A 21380-nucleotide genomic window follows, 5' to 3' on the forward strand; every position below is an offset into this window, starting at 1 on the left:
ACAAAGCTCTATTATTTAGAAGCCATTAATCAGGAAAGTCACTCATCAAAGCTTGCGCAGATCCTCTACTGCTGAGAATGCTTTGATCAAGACTCATCGTATTTTTTTTCCCCAAAGCAGAAGCTGTAAGGCAGGGTTCTGCTTGCTGAGGAGCCAGAGAGAAGCGGCGGATGCTTTGGAGGAGGCTTTGACTTGTGCTCAGAAGATCGCCTGGGAGATGGCAGGCACAGCAGCATCCCTCCAGCTCAGCACACTTCTCCTTTGCCACTGCTGCTGCTTCGGCAGCACAGCCTGGTCTCTAATTGCTGCTGGCAGGGGGGCAGGCATGGGGCTTTTTTGCCCAGCAGAGAATAGAATATCTGCATGCAAGTAGCAGGCTCACACTGATGCTGGCTGTAGGAAGCATGTGCTCCTGCTGCCAGAGACACCACAGTTGCTACAGCAACTGCAAAGCACTGAGACGAGTATCCTCCTTCTACCATCCTCATCTCCCCAAAATAAAGCAGAGCAAGGTGTTGGGGAGAGAAGACGACCCTTAGTAGCAGTGCACTGAAGCTTCCTGTCCTGCAGTGGATGGCACCCGTGCGCAGCTCCCTGCTCATCAGACCATTTGAGCACTTGATTTCCAGGTCCATTCCCAGGTCTCCATTTCATTACCTACCTGCAACCCATCTGGGCACAGGAGCAGCTCAGCCTGCCTTCTCTCCCCACAGAGCTCTGTTGGTCACACACTGGGCGCTTGCTGAGCACCTGGGCTGCAGGGGTGAGGATGTTATACTGGGGACACTCCAGGAAGCACTGCAGCAGGTTGGGGAATGGGAGAAATCAAACCAGGTGTTTTGTGAGTGTCTGCCAGCTCACTGCTATTTAAATCTGGCTCACAGAGGTTCTCAGCACTGCACCATCCTGCTGCAGCAAAACCATGTGGCTTTTCATATAAATATTTAATGGCAGGAGGAAGAACTGCCGTAAAAAATACTTTGAGGTTTGCATGAAAACAGAAGGTTATTTCAGGTAGCCAGAGTGGGGGGGGAGGGGGGAGTTTTAGCTGTAATTTCTCCACAATTGAAAGAGTGGAGATGTGATAAAGCAGGGTAGGGAAAAAGGAGGGAGAATGGACTGCTGGTGTCTGCACTGCATGCTCTCCCGTACTCCATGCAACCGTCACCTGCTTTCTTACACTAGAGTGGAAAATGCCTGTCCCCAGAAAATGCCCTTCCCCTCCACTCTGAATGCATCAGGTATGTACTACAGATGGGGATTTAAGGTCATCCACCTGCCAGAAACTTCCTGGAGATTTATTGCACTTCACCCTGAAGTGGCTTGAGAAGCCTGGCTAAAATTGCAGCAGAAGCAAATGTGTTTTTATCACCGTCAAACCATCAGTCAGGCCAGCCTTAGCACAAATGACAGCTTGAGATGGGGCTGATGCAAAAGGAGAGGGCTGGCCCCAGGCATCTGCTCTTGTGGGATGCAGCTCAGGCACTGCTGGTGGATGGAGCATAGCTGTGCCCACGCTGAGGTCCTCCTCCTAGGTGGGATGCCAACAGTCCAGGCTATCTCAAGTTCCTAATGAAAGCCACTTCACGGTGGGGCAGAGGGCATCATGCTAAAAACAGTTGATTTAAACACCATTTCCAAAACATGTTGAGCACAAATGCTATTTGTTTATCACTGATGCTGACACCAAGCACAGCACAGCACTGTGGTCCACACTGGGCTGCGGCACAAAGAAACGTATTCAAACCCATGTTAAATGTCATGAAAACGCAGGCAGTGGGGATGCTGAACTCTGCAACAAATCTGTTTGGAAACCCCATCCCATACAGCCATAGTGCAATTAAGTTTTCAGTTTAATTATGTGCAAGGAGGATGTCAGTCGTTTCTCAATGCTGACTTTGTACAAGGGCAACACCACTGGGCTGTTTAATAATTTATGTCCTTAATATCAGGGGGTGGTGTTTGGAAAAGTTCCTACTGTTGCCAGCAGGATATTAAGCATCCTTCCAAGAGAGCTGGTCTGATTGCAGCATGCTCTTACGGCATTCATGAAGCACACCAAGGTGCTTTTGCATGAGAGGTTCTGATGGAAATGTGATCTCTTAATTAGCACACCCTTCTGAAGAGATCCCAGCGCAAAACCGCCAGTAGGCGTCAGCAGCGGATGCTGCACCCGAAAATCAAGCGTCTGATGCATCAGTGCAGCTAAAAGCAGGAAAAGAAACAGAACGGGAGATGTGCTGCAAAGAGGAACTCTGCCTTGCTGCTGGTATCTTGTAGGTATCTCTGCTCGGCATCCCAGGAAAGCCAAGAGGGATGAGCTGGAACAATCCAGACAGAGGACAGCAGGGAGGCACCACAAGCACAACTGACTTGCAGAAATCATCACCTGAGTTACCATCTTATTGATTTCTGTGCACTAGATAGCCATAGATAGGATATGGGCAGTACTGCCTGTTCCACAGAAGAACATTAAATTTGAGTAAAGAAATGCCCTTGCTTCTAGAAACTGGGCAAGTGACAAAGGAGAGGCTTCTTTGACTCTCTTTCCAAATACACGCTCCTGACATGATCAGCAGCAGTGTCCAGTGGTGGATGAGTCTGCACTGCCTGGGCAGCTGTTTGTCAGATAGTTGGTAAAGAGCTGCAGAGCTGTAAATCCTGCAAGAAATGTCCTGAGGGGTTGCTTGGCACTGAATGCAAATCCCCTGCCCACATCCATATCATCTGCGCTCATAGAGAAAAAGTCGCAAGCCACCAGCCAGAGATGATGGTCATCAAAACCCCTTCCTGCAGTGCTCATCTACCCTGAGCATGAGAGAGCAACTGGCATCTGGAATGCCCTGTGTCACCTGCCTGTTCTGGAAGTGCTGGTGACAGGTTTGAAAAATGAGTTTGGAAAAAGTCCTGGCAAGGACCAAGCCTGTGTCCCATAGACCCCTGAGGCATCCTACTGTGTTAAGCAGAAAAGCAGGGATGTGGTGCCCCTCCTGGATGTCAAGGTCATGTGAGCATTATTTTAATGGATGAGCCATCTATTTCATAGTCGTGTAAAGTCCTAACGAAGTCCAGGGCAGAAAGACACATCTAAGGCTGTGCTTACCTGGATCATCTTTATTTTGCATATGTTTATGTCCCACTGTCACGGTCCTTCCCTGGCACAGTCCTGGGGAAGTGCCTTGCATCAGCTTTTCCCCCATGACCAGAGCAATGTCCTTGGGCAAAGTCCCCAAGCAAAGCACCGGGTGATTCAGAGCAGCAGCCCCGAGTGTGACTGCTGTCCCCTTCCTTAGCAGGCAGGGAATGGCATGGCTCTGTGCTCAGAGCAGGGTTTGCAGGATGATGCTGAGCACGGTGCAGTGCTACAGGTATGAATCAACCCACTCAGCACCTTTGCTTCCCTTGTTCCACACACTGTGCAGCCTGTTGTATGGAATGCCAAGATCTTCAGCTTGATTTTAGCATTGTGGTCTTGTCCTAAGTGAAAACAACTTGAGTGATTTAGGTCCATGTCACAGGTGATAAATAGCTGCAGTGTTAAGAGAAATCTTCCTCTCTGTTTTTCCTTTTTTTCCTCTCTTTTTTTAGCCTTCTGCTTAGTTTGCGGGTGGGGAAAAAAAAAAAAAAGAAAAAAAGAAGTGTTGTTTTCATTTTTCCAAATTATTAACAACTTGTTAAAATGAGCTAATAATAAAAATGGGCTAATAGTTCACACAGGCTTTATCAGATCTGATGCCTGACCCTGCGATGCTACAGAAGCAACTCAGTAATGCAAGCTCCTCTTGATGCACCAGCTTTTGTTTTACATGCTCAACTGCAACAGCGAGAAGAAATACTGAAATGAGCTGATACAACATAGGTATTTAAAATGTGATGGGGAACAGCGATGTCCCAGGCCAGACACATCCTTTAAACCTCCTTCATGGTACTCAGTCATGCTGCAGGTGGTGGCTGTTCAGTGCCTCCTACCTGCAGAAGGGGCAAAAGAAGCTGGAAACAGGGCTGCCTCCAGCTGAACCCAGCTGGGCGCTGTGGGCTTTTACAAAAAACTGCCATCCCACTGCTAAACCAGGTGTCAGCTCTGCTCAGAGTATATGCAGGATCGGGCTCCCCTTATCCCCTTCCCCCTCCCCAGCCCTGCCTCCACACTAACCTACTTTCCCACTTTGTGGAAAGAACATCTTGGATTATGGTGCTGCAAATGAAAGGCTTCAGTCATTGCATCAGACGAATCACAGGTAAGCGCAGGGTTTTATGTCAGCTTTTTGGCAGCTTCTTTATTCCCTCCCTGCTTTGCACAAACAAGCCGTCTTTGTGCGGAAGTTCATTTTTCCTTTTGAGACCACGGTATTTGTCAACACAGCTTTTCAATAATGCCATGCAGATAAGGCAGAGCTAAAGCAGATCCCTTTTACTGTTGCTGAAAAGCTACCTGATCCTGCCGCAAAGTGCAGCTCGCTGAGGTCTGTCCCCTCCATCCCTGCCACCTGGCAGGAGGACAGAAGCTGTGCCCAGGTGACAGATCTGAAATCCCGGTGCAAAATATAACCTCGATGTAATTTCTTCCAGAGTTAGTGATGCTCTGGAGGGAGCTGTGATGGTGTTTGGAGTGACTTGGGTGATTTTTTACAGCATTAGCTGTATTTCCTTGCACAAATCCTGTCTCTTCTGGCCCCACACACTCAGCTTCTGGAGTCCATCAAGAAAATGGGAATCTGAAGTTCCCTATGTGCTTGTTGCTGATGGTTCTGGAGTTATTTTAAGGTAAAAGTGTAAAATGGGAAACAAGCTTGAATGGCCAGAAAAAAAAGCCCATTAAAGCCAGCTGGAGTGTGGAGAGGGACGGAGGTGCAGCAGAGCTACATGGAGGAGCCAACCTGCTTCCAGCCTGCTGCAGTATCTTGGTGGCCCTGTTCATCACCTGACTGCTTTTCTGTGCCAGTAACCTCCCCAGCAACCTCCACCCTTGCAGACCGTTCTCCCCTCCTATCAGGCAGCCTAGGCTGCATTTTTGCAATTGCATTGGCATCAGTTGATTCTGGAGACAACCAGCCAGATCTGCAGCTGGACAGAACTGACACAGAGGGAAATCTTTTAAATCCCTAAGCTCTTCCTAAATCCAACAACATCATTTGAACGTCGCAAATAAATAAATAAACAAACAAACCTACCCTACAGTTCTATGTATTTATTGCTATGATGATATATTTTGGTTGCAAGCCCTGAAATGGGAAGATCTAATTTATGTGTAACTTTGGGTTCACTGAATTCTAAGTCATTTTCTGGGCAGGTCAGTAAAAGTCCGCATAAGCCATCCAGAGCAGCTTCCCACTCCAGATGGCCAACATGAACATCCCAGCACCTCCAATGAGGATGCAGCAGCCTCTGCAGTGTCAGTGACGGGCTGCTCCTGCTGCCAGGCTCTGAAGCAGCTCCTGTACCCACATTGACTCCATCAGGCTCCCTGGGCTTCACAGCACCATGCTGAAAAACTCTCCCCATTCCCATCATATCCTGGTGCACTGGGGAAGCCTTCCTTCTTTTATCGAGGAGGAGTTTACCAGCATCAAGGGATACTTCTTCACTTTGCACCGCTACTCTCAAACCACTCCTGCTTCAGGAATTCCCAATTCATTGGACCCTCGCGGTCTGATGACTGACAGCAGTTGTCACCACTTGGTCTCAGCTCGTTAGCAACAGCCCTCCCAGGCACTCTGCACGCAGGGGATGCAGTGTTTGCTGTCTCAGTGAGTGGCAGGTTTAAGGAGAGCCTTACTGCAGATTGGCTGGCATTTTCAATAAGAAAACTGACATTTTTAATATTCTTCTTCGTATCTTTAAGAAGATTATAACGGATGTCAGGGCAAAATACCACAGTCGGGTAAAATGCCAAGTCATTTGGGAAGTTTCAGCATTTCCCGCTGTTATTTGCTGGAGGTGTCCCTTCTCCCTGACTGGGACTGGTACTCCCACTCCGAGCCCGGAGCGGCATCTGTTATGCTCAGGCTCCCTCTAGTGCCTTTATGTCCTGGTATCCCTGCTTCTCCGGGTCCATTTGTCGCCGGGAGGTGTCCTTCGTCCCCACTCCCCTTCAGCTTTGCTAGTGTGGGCTTTACACCACAGCCAAGCCTTACTTTCCCTTCTCCCCCAGGCCAGTAAGCTCGCCAGTGTTAAGGAATGCGCCATAGTGCAAAGCAGAGTCCTCCCGGGCTCCTCCTAGCCAGCGCCTGAACAGGATCACAGAATCACAGGGGTTGGAAGGGACCTCTGGAGATCATCAAGTCCAATCCCCCAGCACTGAGGCTTGGCACCGCAGGCGCCCCGTGCGTTTCACCACGAGCTGGGGCAGCCCTGGGAAAGACCGAGAGAAAATTATCCCGTGCCAAAGTCCATAAATATCAGGACACCACAGAAACACCACATGCCCACAAAGCCCCGTTCATCTCTCTTTTGGGGTAGTTCCTCCAAGCGCAGCAATTTTCTGATCCGTACCCACGGGCCTCTGTTCAAAAGCCACTGAACCGCGTGATACAAGAACGCTCACAGAGGACATGGTCGTCAAAGAAACTTTGACTTTATTGGGGTTTTCTTTGGGGCTTTGGTGTTTTGTTTTTGTTTTTTTAATTGTTTTACAGCCGGAGTAACTCAGCCGCTGGGCCGGGAAGACGAGGGAGAGGACGGGGAGGAACGGTCGCGTCGCGGAACCTCCATGCTGGCGGCGCTTGTTGCGCGCCCCGACTTCCGGTAGAGACTTCCGGTGCGGCCTACGTCCATTACCCAGGGACCCTTGCGCGGTCTTTCTCTTCCGGTGCGACTCTGTCCGCTGTGGGTTCGGTAGGTGCCGCTCCGCGCAATCCGGCTCCATCCGCGCTCCGCCGGTTGCTCCCGGTGCCGGGCTCCGACACAGCGGGCTGCGGGAACACCGCGGGAGGCGGAGCCGAGCCGAGCCGGATCGTGTCTTTTGTCCCGCAGGTGCCGCCATGGCCAAGTCCAAGAACCACACCACGCACAACCAGTGTGAGTCGGGGCCCGGCGCGGGGTCGGGGTGGAGCCCGGCGGGGACGCGCGGCGCCGGTCCGGGCCTTCTTATGCTGTAGTGAGATCAGCAGGGGGAGGAGGCAGCGGCAGCTGAGCGGTGGCTGCCACTGCCGGGGCTTAATGCAGAGGCTGCATAACCAGCAAGCGTCACGGCTCTGCGTGTTCTGATGTGATGCCTCGCATGCAGGGAGAAGCGTGGTCGTAAAATAATTCCTGTTCTCTCTTTTTCTTTTTTTCTTTTTTGTTTTCCCCCATACTAATTGGTGTAAGCTTGCAGCGCTCGCTGTCAGGTTCTGCTGGTTCTGGCATGGCCAGCACCAGTGCCTTGTAATGCTGAACACAGATACTGGAAAGTGCCTGAGGCCATTACCCTGTATGTGTGGATGTGCTGCTTGTATTTTAATAATTAATGCATAACCTGAAATCCCTAATTAGAAAGGTTTACGCTGCTGAGAGAACAGTGTGCCAAGGGGTGGGGATGGAGGTGCTCCCTTTATTCGGATTCAGCTGGGATTTGCAGGGCTGGCTCATTTTCTGTTCTGCATTATTCTCACAGTGTATTTAAAAGAAAACTAACACCACTTTTCAATAATAGTAGAAGTTGTGATCTGTATTGTTTCCCTGTCTTTCACGTAGCCCGTAAGTGGCACAGAAACGGCATCAAGAAGCCCAGATCCCATAGATATGAGTCCCTCAAAGGGGTGAGTATTTCTGCTCACATTTCCAACCTCTTCAGACTCCAGAAAAGCCATTACTGGTGTTTCTTACTTTTGACTGTCAGTGTTTTTGCAGATGATGATTGTGGGCTTCTCTTACATTGTTTACTCACCTTAATTGCTGCTGTGACAGTTCTAACCTATGTGAAATCCACATTTCTACAAGACTTCTTATAAACCATTGCCCACCTTTGTTCTGCTTGGGATCAGTATTGCTAAACACTGCTTCCAGTGAAGCAAACACAAGGCAGTGTTTCACTGCTCTCCTTCACTTTAAATCCTGCTGTGTCTTCTCCCTACCCGTCAGTGTTGTTATAGTATCTGTACTAGTACACAAAACTTCCTTCAGAAAAGAAGAATTGGCATTGCTGGATGGCACACATGGAAATAACAAAAATTTGCATTTTCTTGATACTAAACATTTGGTCCATCACTAACTTTCTCCATGCAACAGAGAGAAAAGGAAAAAAAGATATTGTTCTGGTTTGGAAGAGTGCTGTGATTCTATTTGCCTTATAGATGCGGGAATTTGCTTTTCAGAAGTGATGTAGAAGTTTCTGCCAGGCTCAGTGGGGGTTCAGTGCTCTGAAAATACTCATGCTATCTATGAGTGTTGCCTTGTATCAAGCACTCGTGAGTTAAGTTGGAAAAAGTCCTGCTAGCTGTGAGTACTGGGGAAAATGTTCCTTGGAGTACAGCAGGAGGTTTGTCTCAGTGGGGCACAGATGGATCTGAGGATCGTTTGTAGCCATGAAAGGATGTGTTAGTGAGCCAGAAGGTGACAAAAGACAGGAGCAGCTCTTCAGAACACAGAAATTAAATTTGTCTTGTTTGCAAATTACTTAATTTGTCCTTCCTGTGTACTTATTACTTGGCTTTAGGTTTTTTTGTTTGTTTAGAAATGAAAGAAAATGGTTTGAAGGATGGCTGTGAGTGGCTAAAATAATGGTGTTGATATCAAATCAGAAAATGTGTCTGCATTAATCACAGCTAGAATTGCAGTGACTGCAATGTGATGGAAGTACACAGGTCCCTTTCACACATGTGGGGGCTCATGTTTCCTTTGTTTTCACAGGTTGATCCCAAGTTTCTGAGAAACATGAGATTTGCCAAGAAACACAACAAGAAGGGGCTGAAGAAGATGCAGGCCAACAATGCCAAGCAGGCAGCTCTACAGAAAAAGGACTGACCTGGTTTAAGACAAAGAACCAGTTTGCCTTTTGGCATGTGTGTTTAAAGCATTTTTGTACAAATAAAATTGGACATAACAAAGTTTTCATCTCCTGAATTTGAGAAGAGCCCTCAAAAGTGCCTTGAGTCTTATTATAAATGCCAACTGTGTGTTACCACTTCTGTGTGTAGTGAGCAGCGCATGGTTTTGCTCCGTGTCAGAGAAGCTGCAGAGGTTCTTAGCCTCCACAAGTCCTGGGTAAAGCAGCTGCTCCTTCCTCAGTGGTGTTCTGCAATTATTGGTATGGACTGTGAACATCTGATAACTGACAGCCTGTTTTCAATTTGTGAAATTGTTACTGAGTGAAGCTTTAAAATAGGAACAAGCAGCACTATTTTGCATCGCACAGGCTCTTAGGTGACAGTATTCAGTACAGGTAGAACTGGTTTTGATAGTGGATGTGTGTTCAAAGCTGTCTCACACTGATTTGTGCAGCAGTTCTTAGAGCTGTTAGAGCATTACCAGTCTTGGAGGGCTGTTCCTTCCACACCCTCTGCATTACTGTTCAAGTCAGGTTGCTACAGCAATGGAAATCCTGGAAAATCAGGAAGAGTACTGAGTTAACTGCAGTGTAAGAGATCACAGCAGTTAATAACAGTAGTGTGTGTTGTCTTCTGAAATGCTTCAAGTAATAAAGTGTTAAAAGGGTGCTAAGTGTTAGCAGTTAGTAATTGAACTGTATAAAATACCCACGTTTTTCATAGCCACTGTATTTCAGTGGGAGTTTTCATAGCTGTAACACAAGAATCCCTGTCTGATGAAGCTGGTTGGCTGGCCGGATCAGGGAAGTAGCATTTGAAGGCACAAGAAGGGATGGTGCCATGACGAGGTTTTGCTACTGTAGTTAAGTAGTAGACTTGATTTTCCTGGTGCTACCAGTCAGCAAAGTTGAGTATTTGAGTTGAGTACCTTGGCAGACCAGGTGAGTTCGTTCATTGCTGGCACCAAACCTTTCTTGAAGCTGCAATTTCAGCGCTTGTCCACCTGGTGGCGTAAATCCACGAATCAACACGGGCTGGAAGTGTGTAAGTGGTTAAATTGCTGCTGAGTGACAAATATTTCAACTGAAACATCCAATTAATGAGATTTTAGATATAGATATATACCCTAGCTAATTAGTACAATGAAATACTTCGTTCAAATAAGTATTTTGAATTCTTTGTTGCCCAAAGTGCTTCTACAAGACTTTTCTCAGTAGATTTTTCTTCTTTTTTTTTTCTTTTTAACTGGTCCAGCCCTACCTTGGCCAACCAACACAGAGATTTACTGCAACTGCAGGAGTGTCCTTGCAGCTAGAGAGATGTGCAGCCTCAATCTGCATGAATTCTGCTGCGTGTATCTCTTGGACTCTTCTTGAGGCTGAGGTTTCTCAGCTTGAAGAACTTAATTTCTGTGCAAGAGCAATGTGCTGACGTTGCTGAGGGAGGGTAGTGTGATCATGTTTGGAGAATGCAGTCGTGAGATTCATATCACTGGATAAAATCTTTCAAGACAAGAGGACCAGCTGCCTTCAAATGAGCCAAAAGCCTGTGCTTATCTGGGGAGAGGATCCTGGAGATGACAGTCATCCCTGCAGTTTTTTTGGCAACTGGTTACATTATGTGGACTTAGCTCTACAGTGTTTAAATCGTGGTGGCAACTGAGATCAGAGGTTTCTGAGCTGCATGGCAGCTGCCTTCCTTGGTGCAGTGAGCTTGTCTGCAGGAGCATGGCCACATACTTGTGGTTCTGATGAATGTGCACGTCACCTTGGGATGCTGCTGGTGCTGGAGGAGGCAGAGTGGCTGGTCCAGCTGCCTGGAAGAAGGTCAGTGTATTGCAGGACCGCATGGTGACAATGATGGAAAAAAGAAGCACAAACCTTGAAGACAGGACTTGGCATTTGTTTTGCTCCACCTTCACCTGTGTGTCTGCAAATCTTTAGTTGACTTTGAGTTGTACGTTATAAATTCTGCACTGAGGTGTTTCTGTCAGCTAAGGGACATTTTAAATCCTCTTTGTGTCTTCCCCCAGAGGGCTTGTGTTGTGGGAGCATCTCACAGGATGTGGTTCGAGGGAAGAGAGGCAAGGTTTGCGCTGAGAAATGGAAGTCTGCGCCTTAGTGAGAAGCAGAAAATGGAAAATGGGCTGCCAGTGGCTCCACGGTTTCCCCAGGCCTGCCTCGAAGCAGCCTTTTCATGCCGCCCTTCATGTTGCCCTTCAGTGGGACAGCTTCCCAAATATGGGCTTGCTGACTTTCTGACCAAAATAGCGTCTGCGTGACAAAATGCGGCACAGAGGAATGTAACCTTAACCCAGGCATCATTGTGTAGCAAAAGGCAGGAGTCTGTGAGCTTCCACAGCAGCTTGGTGTCAGGTTTGTTGTCGTCTGCACCTCTCTTTGATTTCCCTGCACACACGATGGTCCTGTGGGACACTGCCTGGATACTGGCAGTTCAGAACCGCATGATGGCTCAGTTCGTGAGTTCCCTCCTTCCCTTCCTTGAGGATGATGCTGTGCCAGCACAGAAGGGAAAGCTGTGAATGGGTACCAGTGCTCTGCGCTGGGTATTCCTGCACTTTCATTTGTGTGTGCAATCATGTAAATTCTGCCTTCTGTTAGTTGAGGGAGGCTGATGACCCTTTTTGGGAGGATTACATCTGCAGAGCCTGGGAGATGGAACTGGCAGCTGCAGACCGCTTGAAGCTATTCCCATTATGCAGAGCTCTGTCATCCTTGACATTTAAAAACTTCAAAACCCGCATGACTAAGTCCTTGGTATCCCATCAGAAGGTGATGTTTTTGAGGGAGCCTCTCTGCTTAGCCACTGCCACGCATCACGTTATGTGTTTTATACTTGCTGATAATGATTTCTCCCCTTTGCAATGAAGAGGGCTCAGTATTAATTTCTAGGTTGGCTCCTGTTTTCCCTACAGAGGAAAAAAAAAATAGGGTGCAAAGGGCATGTAACCGAACACCGACCAGCTCGTTTTGCAGAGGTGAGCAATTGCACTGAAAGTGCAGAGTACAGAAATGGGAAGCAGGGCTCAAAGCAGTGGGAAATGCCCTGATGGGACACAGTAATCACCAGAGACATTGATGTTTGCTGTGAAAATGAAAAGAAGCGACTGAATGCATTTTATTCTGCCCCCTCCACCACCTTTCAGTAGCATGCTCTAGCAAAAAAACGCATGAGAACTCGATTTCTGCTTTGCCCAACTTTCAGAGCTGTCACAGGCGTTCCTTCACAACTGTAGATTTGGCACAGTGAAATGTTGTGTATTTGGCATAGGTGAGCTCATTTCTTTCGCCCTGGTGGCAAACTTGCTTCAAACTATTGTAGAATTAAATCTGCTATCACCAGAAGCAAGCAGAGCAACTCACCCAAGAGCTGCGGCTGCGTCCAGTGGCTCATGTTGCAGTCACATGGCAGCACAGCTCTCTGTCTCATCTGGGCAGTACAGAGTAACGGCATGCAGATATGTGGGTTGTTTTACAGAATGTCTTTTTTCTGATTAGGAAAATTGAAAAAAAAAAAGTGGATGTTTTGATGACTTTATTTCTTCAAGCAGTGCTTGTGAACATGACACTTTCCTTAAAGCTCTCTGGCACTGGTAAGTGCAACATCCAGGGGAAACTGCAAATGTATTTAAACGAGTTACATACGTGCATGGGGTCCTGAGTTTTCTTCTTGCTAAGCACATCTCCTAATCTCCAGGCACATCTCCTGCGTGGAGGCTTTAACAGGGCTGCCTGTGTGCCAGCTACAGGTTTGTCAGCCACCTAAACTGCTTGGCTGTCTATCATGTTGTGTTAAATTCCTAGTGCAGTTGTTCCTGTGCTTTAGCCAACAGTGAAATCTACCCACACCACCCAACCCCGTGGCATTTACTGGCTTACTCTTGGATGGCAGTCAGCATGTTACGACAAATTGGTCTTGCAGTAGTTTTTCTGACTTTACGCTGAGCATGCTGACCTGCCAATGCCTCTGCTCCAAGGAGTGAAAAGGCCCAAACATTCCCCAGAATTTCTGCTCTTGTAGGAACAAGTTTCAGCTGCTATAATGCTTTTGTCCTCTTCCTCTCCAGCCGCCATCATCCCTGTTTTGCTCTCAGGGAAAAGAGAAGGGCAGTGAGGTTGCTGTGTGTGGCTGCTGCCTTTGCTCATACACCTGGCACTCTTGAACCAAGGGCAGAGTGCTGAGACATGGCTGGATGGCTCCTCTCAACCTTCACAGCCATCCTTTTCCTTGGTCTCACGGTGGAGTCCAGGCCACCCCATAAAGCAACCAAGTTGGCCAAAAGGGGGAGGAGGTTAAGCTGGGAAAGGTGCTTATTTCCTCTCGTGTTCATAATTCAGTGAGACAAAGCATATTTCTAAGTGGTAGCAAATATCTTGGAGATGTCCATGTTGAGTAGTGGGACTTGGCTGGGACAAAAGAAGGTGATGGAGCTGTCAGTAGTGCCTGCTGAGATGTGACATGAGTGTGGGTTGCCTGCTGGCTTGAGTGGCTGTGGGGAAATTCAGTGTCCCTGCCACCTCACTGGGCTGTTCAAGAAGAAAAAGGCCAAATTTTACAGCTGTAGCATTGCTGTGGTTATGAGAGTGGCTGAAGCCCAGTTGTCTGAACCTTTTGTGCAGATTTCCAGGCATGGGTAAAACATTCCAAATGTTACCTCAAATGCAGGAGGCTTCAATGGGACTTGTGAAGTGACTTGTGCTGCTCAGGAGGTGGAAAATGACAGCATGGAAGGAGAAGACCTTCAAGTTATCAAGGCAACAGGCTCCTTGCTCTGCACTGGGCTGTGTCTGGCCCAGGAGCCAAGGCACGGAGGCCTCAGGACCCGCAGGTTTGCCAGATGTATGCATTAGAGGTGTTCCTAAAATATCCTGGGTTTTAAGGAAAATCATAGAATCACAGAATGGCCTGAGTTGAAAAGGACCACAACGCTCATCCAGTTCCAACCCCCTGCTGTGTGCAGGTCGCCAACCAGCAGCCCAGGCTGCCCAGAGCCACATCCAGCCTGGCCTTGAATGCCTGCAGGGATGGGGCATCCACAGCCTCCTTGGCAACCTGTGCCAGTGCCTCACCACCCTCTGGCTCAAAAACTTCCTCCTGATATCCAACCTAAACCTCCCCTATCTCAGTTTAACACCATTCCCCCTTGTTCTATCACTACCCAACCACACAAACAGCCGTTCCCCCTCCTGTTTCTATGCTCTCTTCAAGTACTGGAAGGCCACAATGAGGTCTCCCTGGACCCTTCTCTTCTCCAAGAAAAAAAATCTGCTGCCCTGGTGCATTTCTTTGTTTCCTTTGATGTTACAAGCCCTGCTTGGGCAAAACATTTGTTGCTCCTTGTCCAGAGGAAAAACACAACACTTCTCACATCCTCACTTAAGCTGCTTTAACCTCAAGCCTGTTTGGTGTAAATTAATAATATTTCAGAAGTGCGAGGGGTCAAGGGCAGGACCTGCAGGGCTTGCACAGGAGCAGACTGGTGCAGTGCCCTGCCAATATTTATTTTGCTTGAGTAAACATTTGATTTTAGCAACACGAACACAATGTGTGAGCCGTGCTGGGATGTAATTCGATGGGAGGAGGCAGCTATGTGCAGGGGGAGCTGCTAATACCGTAGGAATGCCACACTTCCTTGGAGAGAGAGAAGACGGTGCCCAAGGCATCATAAACAGCACCACTTGTCCTCCTGACCCTGCTGCCACCCTGAATGTGGCTGTTAAGACTGTATCAGGGTCATGCCCTGCAACAGATGTGATTTCTAAAGGAAAAATGTTGGGATTCAGATTCAGTGTGAAATAGCCATAGTGCTACAGTGCTGCTCCCTCACAGGGCCACTTGCCTCACTCCACACAGAGTAAGAGAAGAAAGAGGTGTTTCCAGATGAGTAGAAGTTTTCCTTTCGTATGTATCACAGAGTGGCCATCGGGATGGGGAAGGGGGGAGGGATGTCTCTGGGACAGTTGTGTTAACGTCAGGGAGGAAAGGAGATGATCCTTTCCCAGGGTTTTAGTAATACAATAAGTGGTTGTTAATTCATGTTTGATCACGAAAATGTTGCCAGGGCTCTAGTTAAACTAGCAGGCACCAATGCAGGCTCCTGCTGCGCTCACCATGGTGCGATCAGTGGGGCAACACAACATGGCAGCAACACAAAATGGCAGCTCCCTGGCAGGCACCCACAGCCACGAGGAGCGTCCCCTTTGATTCGGAGCCTGTGGCCAAGGTGCAGTGCTCACCTAACTGCCAAGGAACAACCACCAGAGGCACTTGATAACAATGTGCTTTATTTTCCCTAAGGCCACCCTTCTTAGCGCTCAGTCTTCATGCTGGCAGCCAGGGGATGGAACCGAGGAGCTGAGTCAGAGAGCAGAAGGGGTTTCAGAGATTCGGGCTGTCCATCTGGCCTCAGATTTATTCAACTCCCTTCATGAACTCCAGGAACTCTGCCAAGGGGGAGACATCAGAGATGAGGGCTATTAGGTGGCACTGAAGTGTTTTCACAGCTGCCCTAGTACACACTTGGCAGTTCTCCATGGCCCTTTCTCTTTTTCCATCTCACTGATGCACAAGAGGCCAGGCAGATGGCTACCGCTCCTCTGGCCATGGCCAGGGCTCCTCATGCCTGCCGATGGAAATGTCACCAGTGCCCAGTGTCACCCCCGGCCACAGACTCCACTCAAAAATGGCCTGTGGATCATTTTGGCAGCACTGCATTCAAAACATGAGCCCTTCAGTGCTGACGCTTGTGTTTAGGTGGCAAAAGCAGACAGGCAGGTCTCAATGAAAGCAAACCTTGCATTACAACATCAGTGGGGAGTTAAGGGAGGCCCAGATCCTTGCAAACATTTTACAAGCCTGAGAATCACCCCAGCTCCATACAAACCCAGGATGGGATCAGGCGTGTTGCCCAGCTCTGCCTGCACAAGCTCACACCTGCCCCCAAAGACAACCGAGACCGTGGGAGCTGCTCAAGGACTCACAACCAAACTTCAGGCAAGAAAGACTCCTACCGTCATAGTCAATCCTGCCATCATTGTTTTTGTCCCCATCTTTCATCAGTTCTTCTATGTCATCCTCAGTGATCGTCTCCCCAGTTGCCTGTAGCATGATCTTCAGTTCCTCAAGATCGATGTAGCCATCAGCATTCCTGTGTGAGGACAGAAGAGCTTAGGAAGGGACCCACACACTGGGCAGGTGAGCTGAGGCCATCTCACCTCTCCTGTCACCCATACTGTGGCCATGGTTCTTACTTATCAAACATCCTGAAAAGATCTGAGAGTTCTTCTTCAGTTTTTCCTTTGCTGTCATCTTTCATACACCGGACCATCATAACAAGGAACTCATCAAAGTCCACAGTGCCGCTGCCTGTGTGCAGAATGAACACCGTCAGACAGCGGGTAAAGCCAAGGGAGAGGACAAAGTACCTGCTAGGAACTGAGGGAGAGAACTCAGAGAGCAGCTCTGTGGCAGGAGGCAGCTTGCAGGCTGGAGTGAGCAACAGAGGCTGAACATGGACTGAATTCATTACTCTTTTTATTATTATTGTTGTTATTTTACCTTTTGCAGTCATTTTGCCCTAGCACACCAAATATACTGCAAAGCAGGACCGGAAGCATTGATGAATGTGAATTCCTACCATGGAGGCACCTGTCCATCTCGTTAATAATAAAACCTCCAGCAGGCAGGTATTCATGCACTATTTTTGCACCAGCAGTGTAATACTGTTTTCAATGACACTAAGGTTTTGCATGATTTTTGGCCACTTTTACATTTTCCAGTTACTTAGTACAGTATTCCTCTCCAACCTGCACAAAGTGGCTTTTGTATGTGCACACTGATTTGATCAGTACATGTGTTTATATCCATATATGTTAGAGCAGTGAAAGACCTTCCTGCTGATAGAAATCTAATTGAAATTGAAATCTAATTTATGCAATACTAATTGCTACCAAATCGGTTCAAGTAGTCTGGTCATGGCAGCATGATAATTTTTATAGTGTTTATAAGCTTGGAAATTTCCTAAAGGAACCACAATGAAGCATGGGGTGCATTCAGTGTCCATCAAAACCCCAGCTCCCAGCTCTCAACAGGTGCTGTCCCCAGCGTGGATCCTTTCTGAAGCCCATGGGCAGCACGGAGCACTGGGCACAGGGACAGGGCTTCAAATGAAGAAACCAAAATCTCTCACCATCCTCATCCACCTCATCAATCATCTCCTGCAGCTCCTCGGGGGTGGGGTTCTGCCCCAGCATTCTCATCACCTTCCCCAGCTCCTTGGTGCTGATGCAGCCATCCTCTGCCCCCAGCACGAAGATGTCGAAGGCAGCCTTAAACTCTGAGAAGAGAGTAGAGAGGAGATGTGTGGGTCCTGTCCCATGCTGCAGCCCCAGGTTGAGGGCTTGCCCTGTGAGAACACCCAGGGGACACAGAAGCTGCCTGTGATGTGATCCTAGTGGGTCAAAAGCCCTGGGAGCTCATCTTCAGGCAGCCATGTCAGGTTGAAGATGCACCTACCATTTTTTTGTTCTTCTGTCAGCTGCTCAACCTGTAAGTGAAAGACAGAGAGCAATTCATTTTAATTCCTCATCACTGCTAATTGCTAACCCTCCAAGAGCTGTTACAGGCTGGAACCCAATCAGAGGAGGGAGGGACGTCCTTGTCCCCATGGCCAAGGCAATTCCCAGTAGTCATTTTCAGCCATAGATTCAATAAACTATCAAAAGCATTAAGATCTTGTCTACCTCCATCAGAATTAATTTTTATAAAGGGCCTGCCTCTATTCCCTTCAGCCTATTTTACTTCAGATGCTCAGAGGGCTGCAGCACCTCCCTCACAAAAACAGGCTGAGGGAGTTGGGCTTGAACAGCCTGGAGAAGAGAAGTCTGTGGGGTGACCTCACTGCAGCCTTTCAGTACCTAAAGGGAGCCTACGAACAGGACAGGAGTCAACTCTTGGAAAGGGTAGATAATAGCAGGACAAGGGGAAATGGTTTTAAGTTGAAGGAGGGAAGATTTAGGTTGGATGTCAGGGGGAAAGTTCTTTACTATGAGAGTGGTGAGGTGCTGGAACAGCTGCCCAGAGAGGCTGTGGATGCCCCGTCCATCCCTGGAGGTGTTCAAGGCCAGGTTGGACGGAGCTCTGGGCAGCCTGGTCTGGTATTTAATGTGGAGGTTGGCAGCCCTGCATGTGGCAGGGGGTTGGAGATTTGTGAACCTTGAGGTCCCTTCTAACCCAAGCCATTCTATGATTCTACAATTGATTTAACGATACGGACCAAATACTCAGCATCTGTGTAGACTCTTTGGTCTGTGTAAGCACCTCAAGCAAAATGGGCTTTTGGGATGAAATGGGGATGTGCCAAAGACAGGTAATTGTGCATGAGGAGCAGGCTGCAGTCACCACTGTTCCCTGAACCTGGGCACTGGAATGTGGAAACAAACTGAGGCAGATGGGAGCAGCTGGAAGAAACGGTCCCTGCAGCCACTCAGAGCTGGTAGATTGCTCCCAAGTCCTACCCCGCTCATCTATCCAGTCCTAACCCCCACCATCCACCAGTGGGAGCTTATTAATTAGCAGGAATTAATGAAAATTGATGAGGAGAGCAAAGAAGAATCCACCAGATCCTTGTGAAGTGCATTTCTTTCGGATCCTCTTGGAGTGCACCGCCATGCCGTGGGCTTTGTTCCTGACCCACTGCCATACCCACCTGCCCCCTTGGTAACATCCATTACAGTAACTTATCCCTCCCCCCCTGCCTCTAACACCCCCCACACTGATTCCCACTGTGTTTGGGTAGAAGCAGAACCCCTCAACCCAGCAGCACTCTGTCTTGGAAGCAAGGCTGATGTTTTTTCACCCGAAAAGCAGTACTTTGGCAAAGAAAAAAACAAACAACAACTGGAAACCCTTCCTGCTTGCAGCAAGATGCAGGGAAAGTGCTTTATCTTAGCAGGAATTGGGAGAGAGCCCTATCCAGCTCCCAGGGTGAGAAGGCCCTGCCAAGAGCAGCAGGAAGAGCCCCAAGCCCTACGCAGGCATCATTTGGGCAGCTCAGCCGATGGCCACGGCCACTTGGGTAACCTGACCCCCTGGCAGCGTTCGCTATTTATAAGCCCTGATGAAAGAGGTGCTAGAGATAAAGATGAGCCCTGTGATTGTTCCCAGGCTTTTGGTATGTGTCCCCTCAGCCTGTTATCCTGACACTTGTCCCCAGCAACACTCTTAGAACCGCTCAACAGAGCTGAAAAATGCTCCCAAAATAGCCTTGTGCTTGCACACCCTTATCTAGACATGAGTGGGCAAGACAAAATCCCGCCGGGTTCTGCGGCTGCACCAGGTGAATTCAATATGGATATAATGTTGGCATATACCCTCAAAGGTTTGCTGCCATTAATATATGCAGCAAATAACAAATCCTTACTTCTAAGGCTTTTTTGACTACTGCATGTTGGATTTCTACAGGACTATGGACGTGGAGCTGTGCTGGATGGAATGTGATGCTTTTGTGATGCTTTTACTACACAGCTTTCTCCCAAGCTGTTCATTGTGCCCTCTGGTCACAGATGCTGTTCACAGCTTTCTCCCTTTTTCTCCTCTGCTGCTTCCTTGGGAAATGGCTTTTTCCTGCTGCTCTCTGTAAAGGCAGGCACCCATCCCACAGGATTTTGCTTTTTCAGCTCCTTTCTTCATCTCACATTTCCATTTGAAGTTGGGCAGGAGAAGTTTAAGATCTTAGTTATTTTGCCAGAGACATGTTTTTCTACAGTTAAAATCTTGGGAACAGACTCATGAAAAAGCTATCAATTTCAGCCATGTTTTGCCTCTTCTCCTTTTGACTTTACACTGGCAGCTCCCAGTCAGAGCCCACCAACACATTTCTCAGGTCAAGGACTCCGCTTTGGGTGTCCGCAGAGGAGGTTTGGGTTGAAACCCACAGGCTTCAGCTAGAGATGACCTTCACCATGGATTTTTGCCCATTTTGGGGTGGAAAGGCACCCCAGGCTTTCTTCCTAATTTGTGCATGAAGTCTCTAAACAATACAGCAAGGACCTGTTCTGTGGCAGAACATAACTATTTAAAAAGATTAACTATAGGGGCCGGATTTCAACTGATTTTACAGGGCACATTCTTTTCCCTTTCACTTGCTCCTCAGGGCACTCAGCACATTGCCATGCACTACCCAGCTCATTCCTCACATGCTATCCGGATCCTGAGAAGGGGGTCGCTGTTATAAGGGCTGACCAAAGGACAGGGAAAGGTGACAGCATCTTCTTTCCCTCAATTTTGTTTCACCAAGCAATGAATTTTTTCCCCCTAAACTTCTTGGAGTTGTAATTGTAGGATGTATTTTTCAACCTGGCCAACTCTACGTTAACAAAAACAAATCGCCCCAAAGTTCTTACACTGCGGGCACACAGTAGAGTATTTTAACTCCGGGCACACTGTAGTGATTCACACAATCCAGAATCTATTTTCATCCTTATCACACCCGCATAACACTCTCTGTCTAAATTACAAAATGATGCGCTGAGCTTATTATGGACCCGAGCACTCCGGGTGTGCAGGGCAAGCGCTGCGTGCAGCTGCCGAGATGCTCTGCATTCCCAGAGAGCCTGCTTTCCAGCCTGGATTCCTGCGCAGCAGACAACAGGGGGTAGCAGCGACGGAGCGGAGGGGGCCATTCAGAAACACCGGCCAAAGCAGAGAGATTTTAAAAGTCCCACCGAAAAACACTCAGCCGAGGAAGGGGGGGGATCTTAAGCAACGGCGCTTAGGATTGTAAAGCTCCAGAAATGAGAGGGTGAGGTTGAACTCATGCAAATCATCTTTCAACCCATGCAAATCATGCTTGTTTTGTGGGAAACTGCTGCTTTGCCGGGATGTGACCGCAGCCGGCAGCCGCCCCTTCCACTTGGCCGAGGTTCGGAACACCTCAGCGCTGGGAGCTTCACTCAGACGACAGGACGCGACTCCAGCCGAGCCGCCCGCCGGCGTCCCCGAACCAACGGCTGCCCCCTGCCCACACCTCGTCCTCGTCCCGTTCCTCCCCAGCATCCCAGTCCCGGGCAGACACTCACCGCCGCCTTATAGATGTCATCCATGGTTGGGAAGGGAGGGCGAAGGACCGGGGGGCGTCACGGACACGCTCTGCAGCCGCCGCCCCGCCGGCCCCGCTGATATAGGGGGCAGTGGCCAGTGACGGGATGCGCCAGCCCACCGCGGCCCGGCCCCCAGCAGCGTCTCGCCGCGTGCTGGGCTGCGTGGCACCGTGCCGGCTTGCGACGGGCCGGCCGGAGCCTGGCCCATCGCTTTGGGGCCCGGGACGACGTCCTTGGAGGAGCCTGGTAAACGTGCGGCACGCCGCTGCGCCAAGCAGCGGGGCGGGGGCAAATC

General features: G+C 48.8%; 2 protein-coding genes across 2 annotated transcripts; one reads left to right on the top strand and one right to left on the bottom strand.

The window, feature by feature from the left end:
* Positions 1-6815: 6815 nt before the first annotated feature.
* RPL29 (ribosomal protein L29) lies at positions 6816-9047 on the top strand. Its single transcript, XM_079540207.1, has 4 exons — positions 6816-6834; positions 6973-7017; positions 7675-7739; positions 8830-9047. The coding sequence occupies exons 2-4, from the start codon at positions 6981-6983 to the stop codon at positions 8941-8943; spliced, it is 216 nt and encodes a 71-aa protein (XP_079396333.1). The 5' UTR covers positions 6816-6834; positions 6973-6980; the 3' UTR covers positions 8944-9047.
* A 6207-nt stretch (positions 9048-15254) lies between these two features.
* Positions 15255-21119, bottom strand: TNNC1 (troponin C1, slow skeletal and cardiac type). Its single transcript, XM_079540456.1, has 6 exons — positions 21065-21119; positions 17502-17532; positions 17176-17322; positions 16238-16352; positions 15998-16134; positions 15255-15430 (listed from the first exon to the last, which is right to left on the bottom strand). The coding sequence occupies exons 1-6, from the start codon at positions 21086-21088 to the stop codon at positions 15399-15401; spliced, it is 486 nt and encodes a 161-aa protein (XP_079396582.1). The 5' UTR covers positions 21089-21119; the 3' UTR covers positions 15255-15398.
* Positions 21120-21380: the final 261 nt, after the last annotated feature.

The sequence above is a fragment of the Tetrao urogallus genome (genome assembly GCF_951394365.1).
Source record: "Tetrao urogallus genome assembly, chromosome: 10".
NCBI lineage: Eukaryota > Metazoa > Chordata > Aves > Galliformes > Phasianidae > Tetrao > Tetrao urogallus.

Coding starts and splice junctions, on each gene's coding strand:
- TNNC1 (XM_079540456.1), bottom strand. CDS start 21,088: ATGGATGACATCTATAAGGCGGCG. Junction 17,323..17,501: donor GACAGAAGAACAAAAAAATG/GTAGGTGCATCT, acceptor CTCTCTTCTCAG/AGTTTAAGGCTGCCTTCGAC. Junction 15,431..15,997: donor TGGCAGGATTGACTATGACG/GTAGGAGTCTTT, acceptor CCCCCTTGGCAG/AGTTCCTGGAGTTCATGAAG.
- RPL29 (XM_079540207.1), top strand. CDS start 6,981: ATGGCCAAGTCCAAGAACCACACCACGCACAACCAGT. Junction 7,018..7,674: donor CCACACCACGCACAACCAGT/GTGAGTCGGGGC, acceptor TCTTTCACGTAG/CCCGTAAGTGGCACAGAAAC. Junction 7,740..8,829: donor GATATGAGTCCCTCAAAGGG/GTGAGTATTTCT, acceptor TTGTTTTCACAG/GTTGATCCCAAGTTTCTGAG.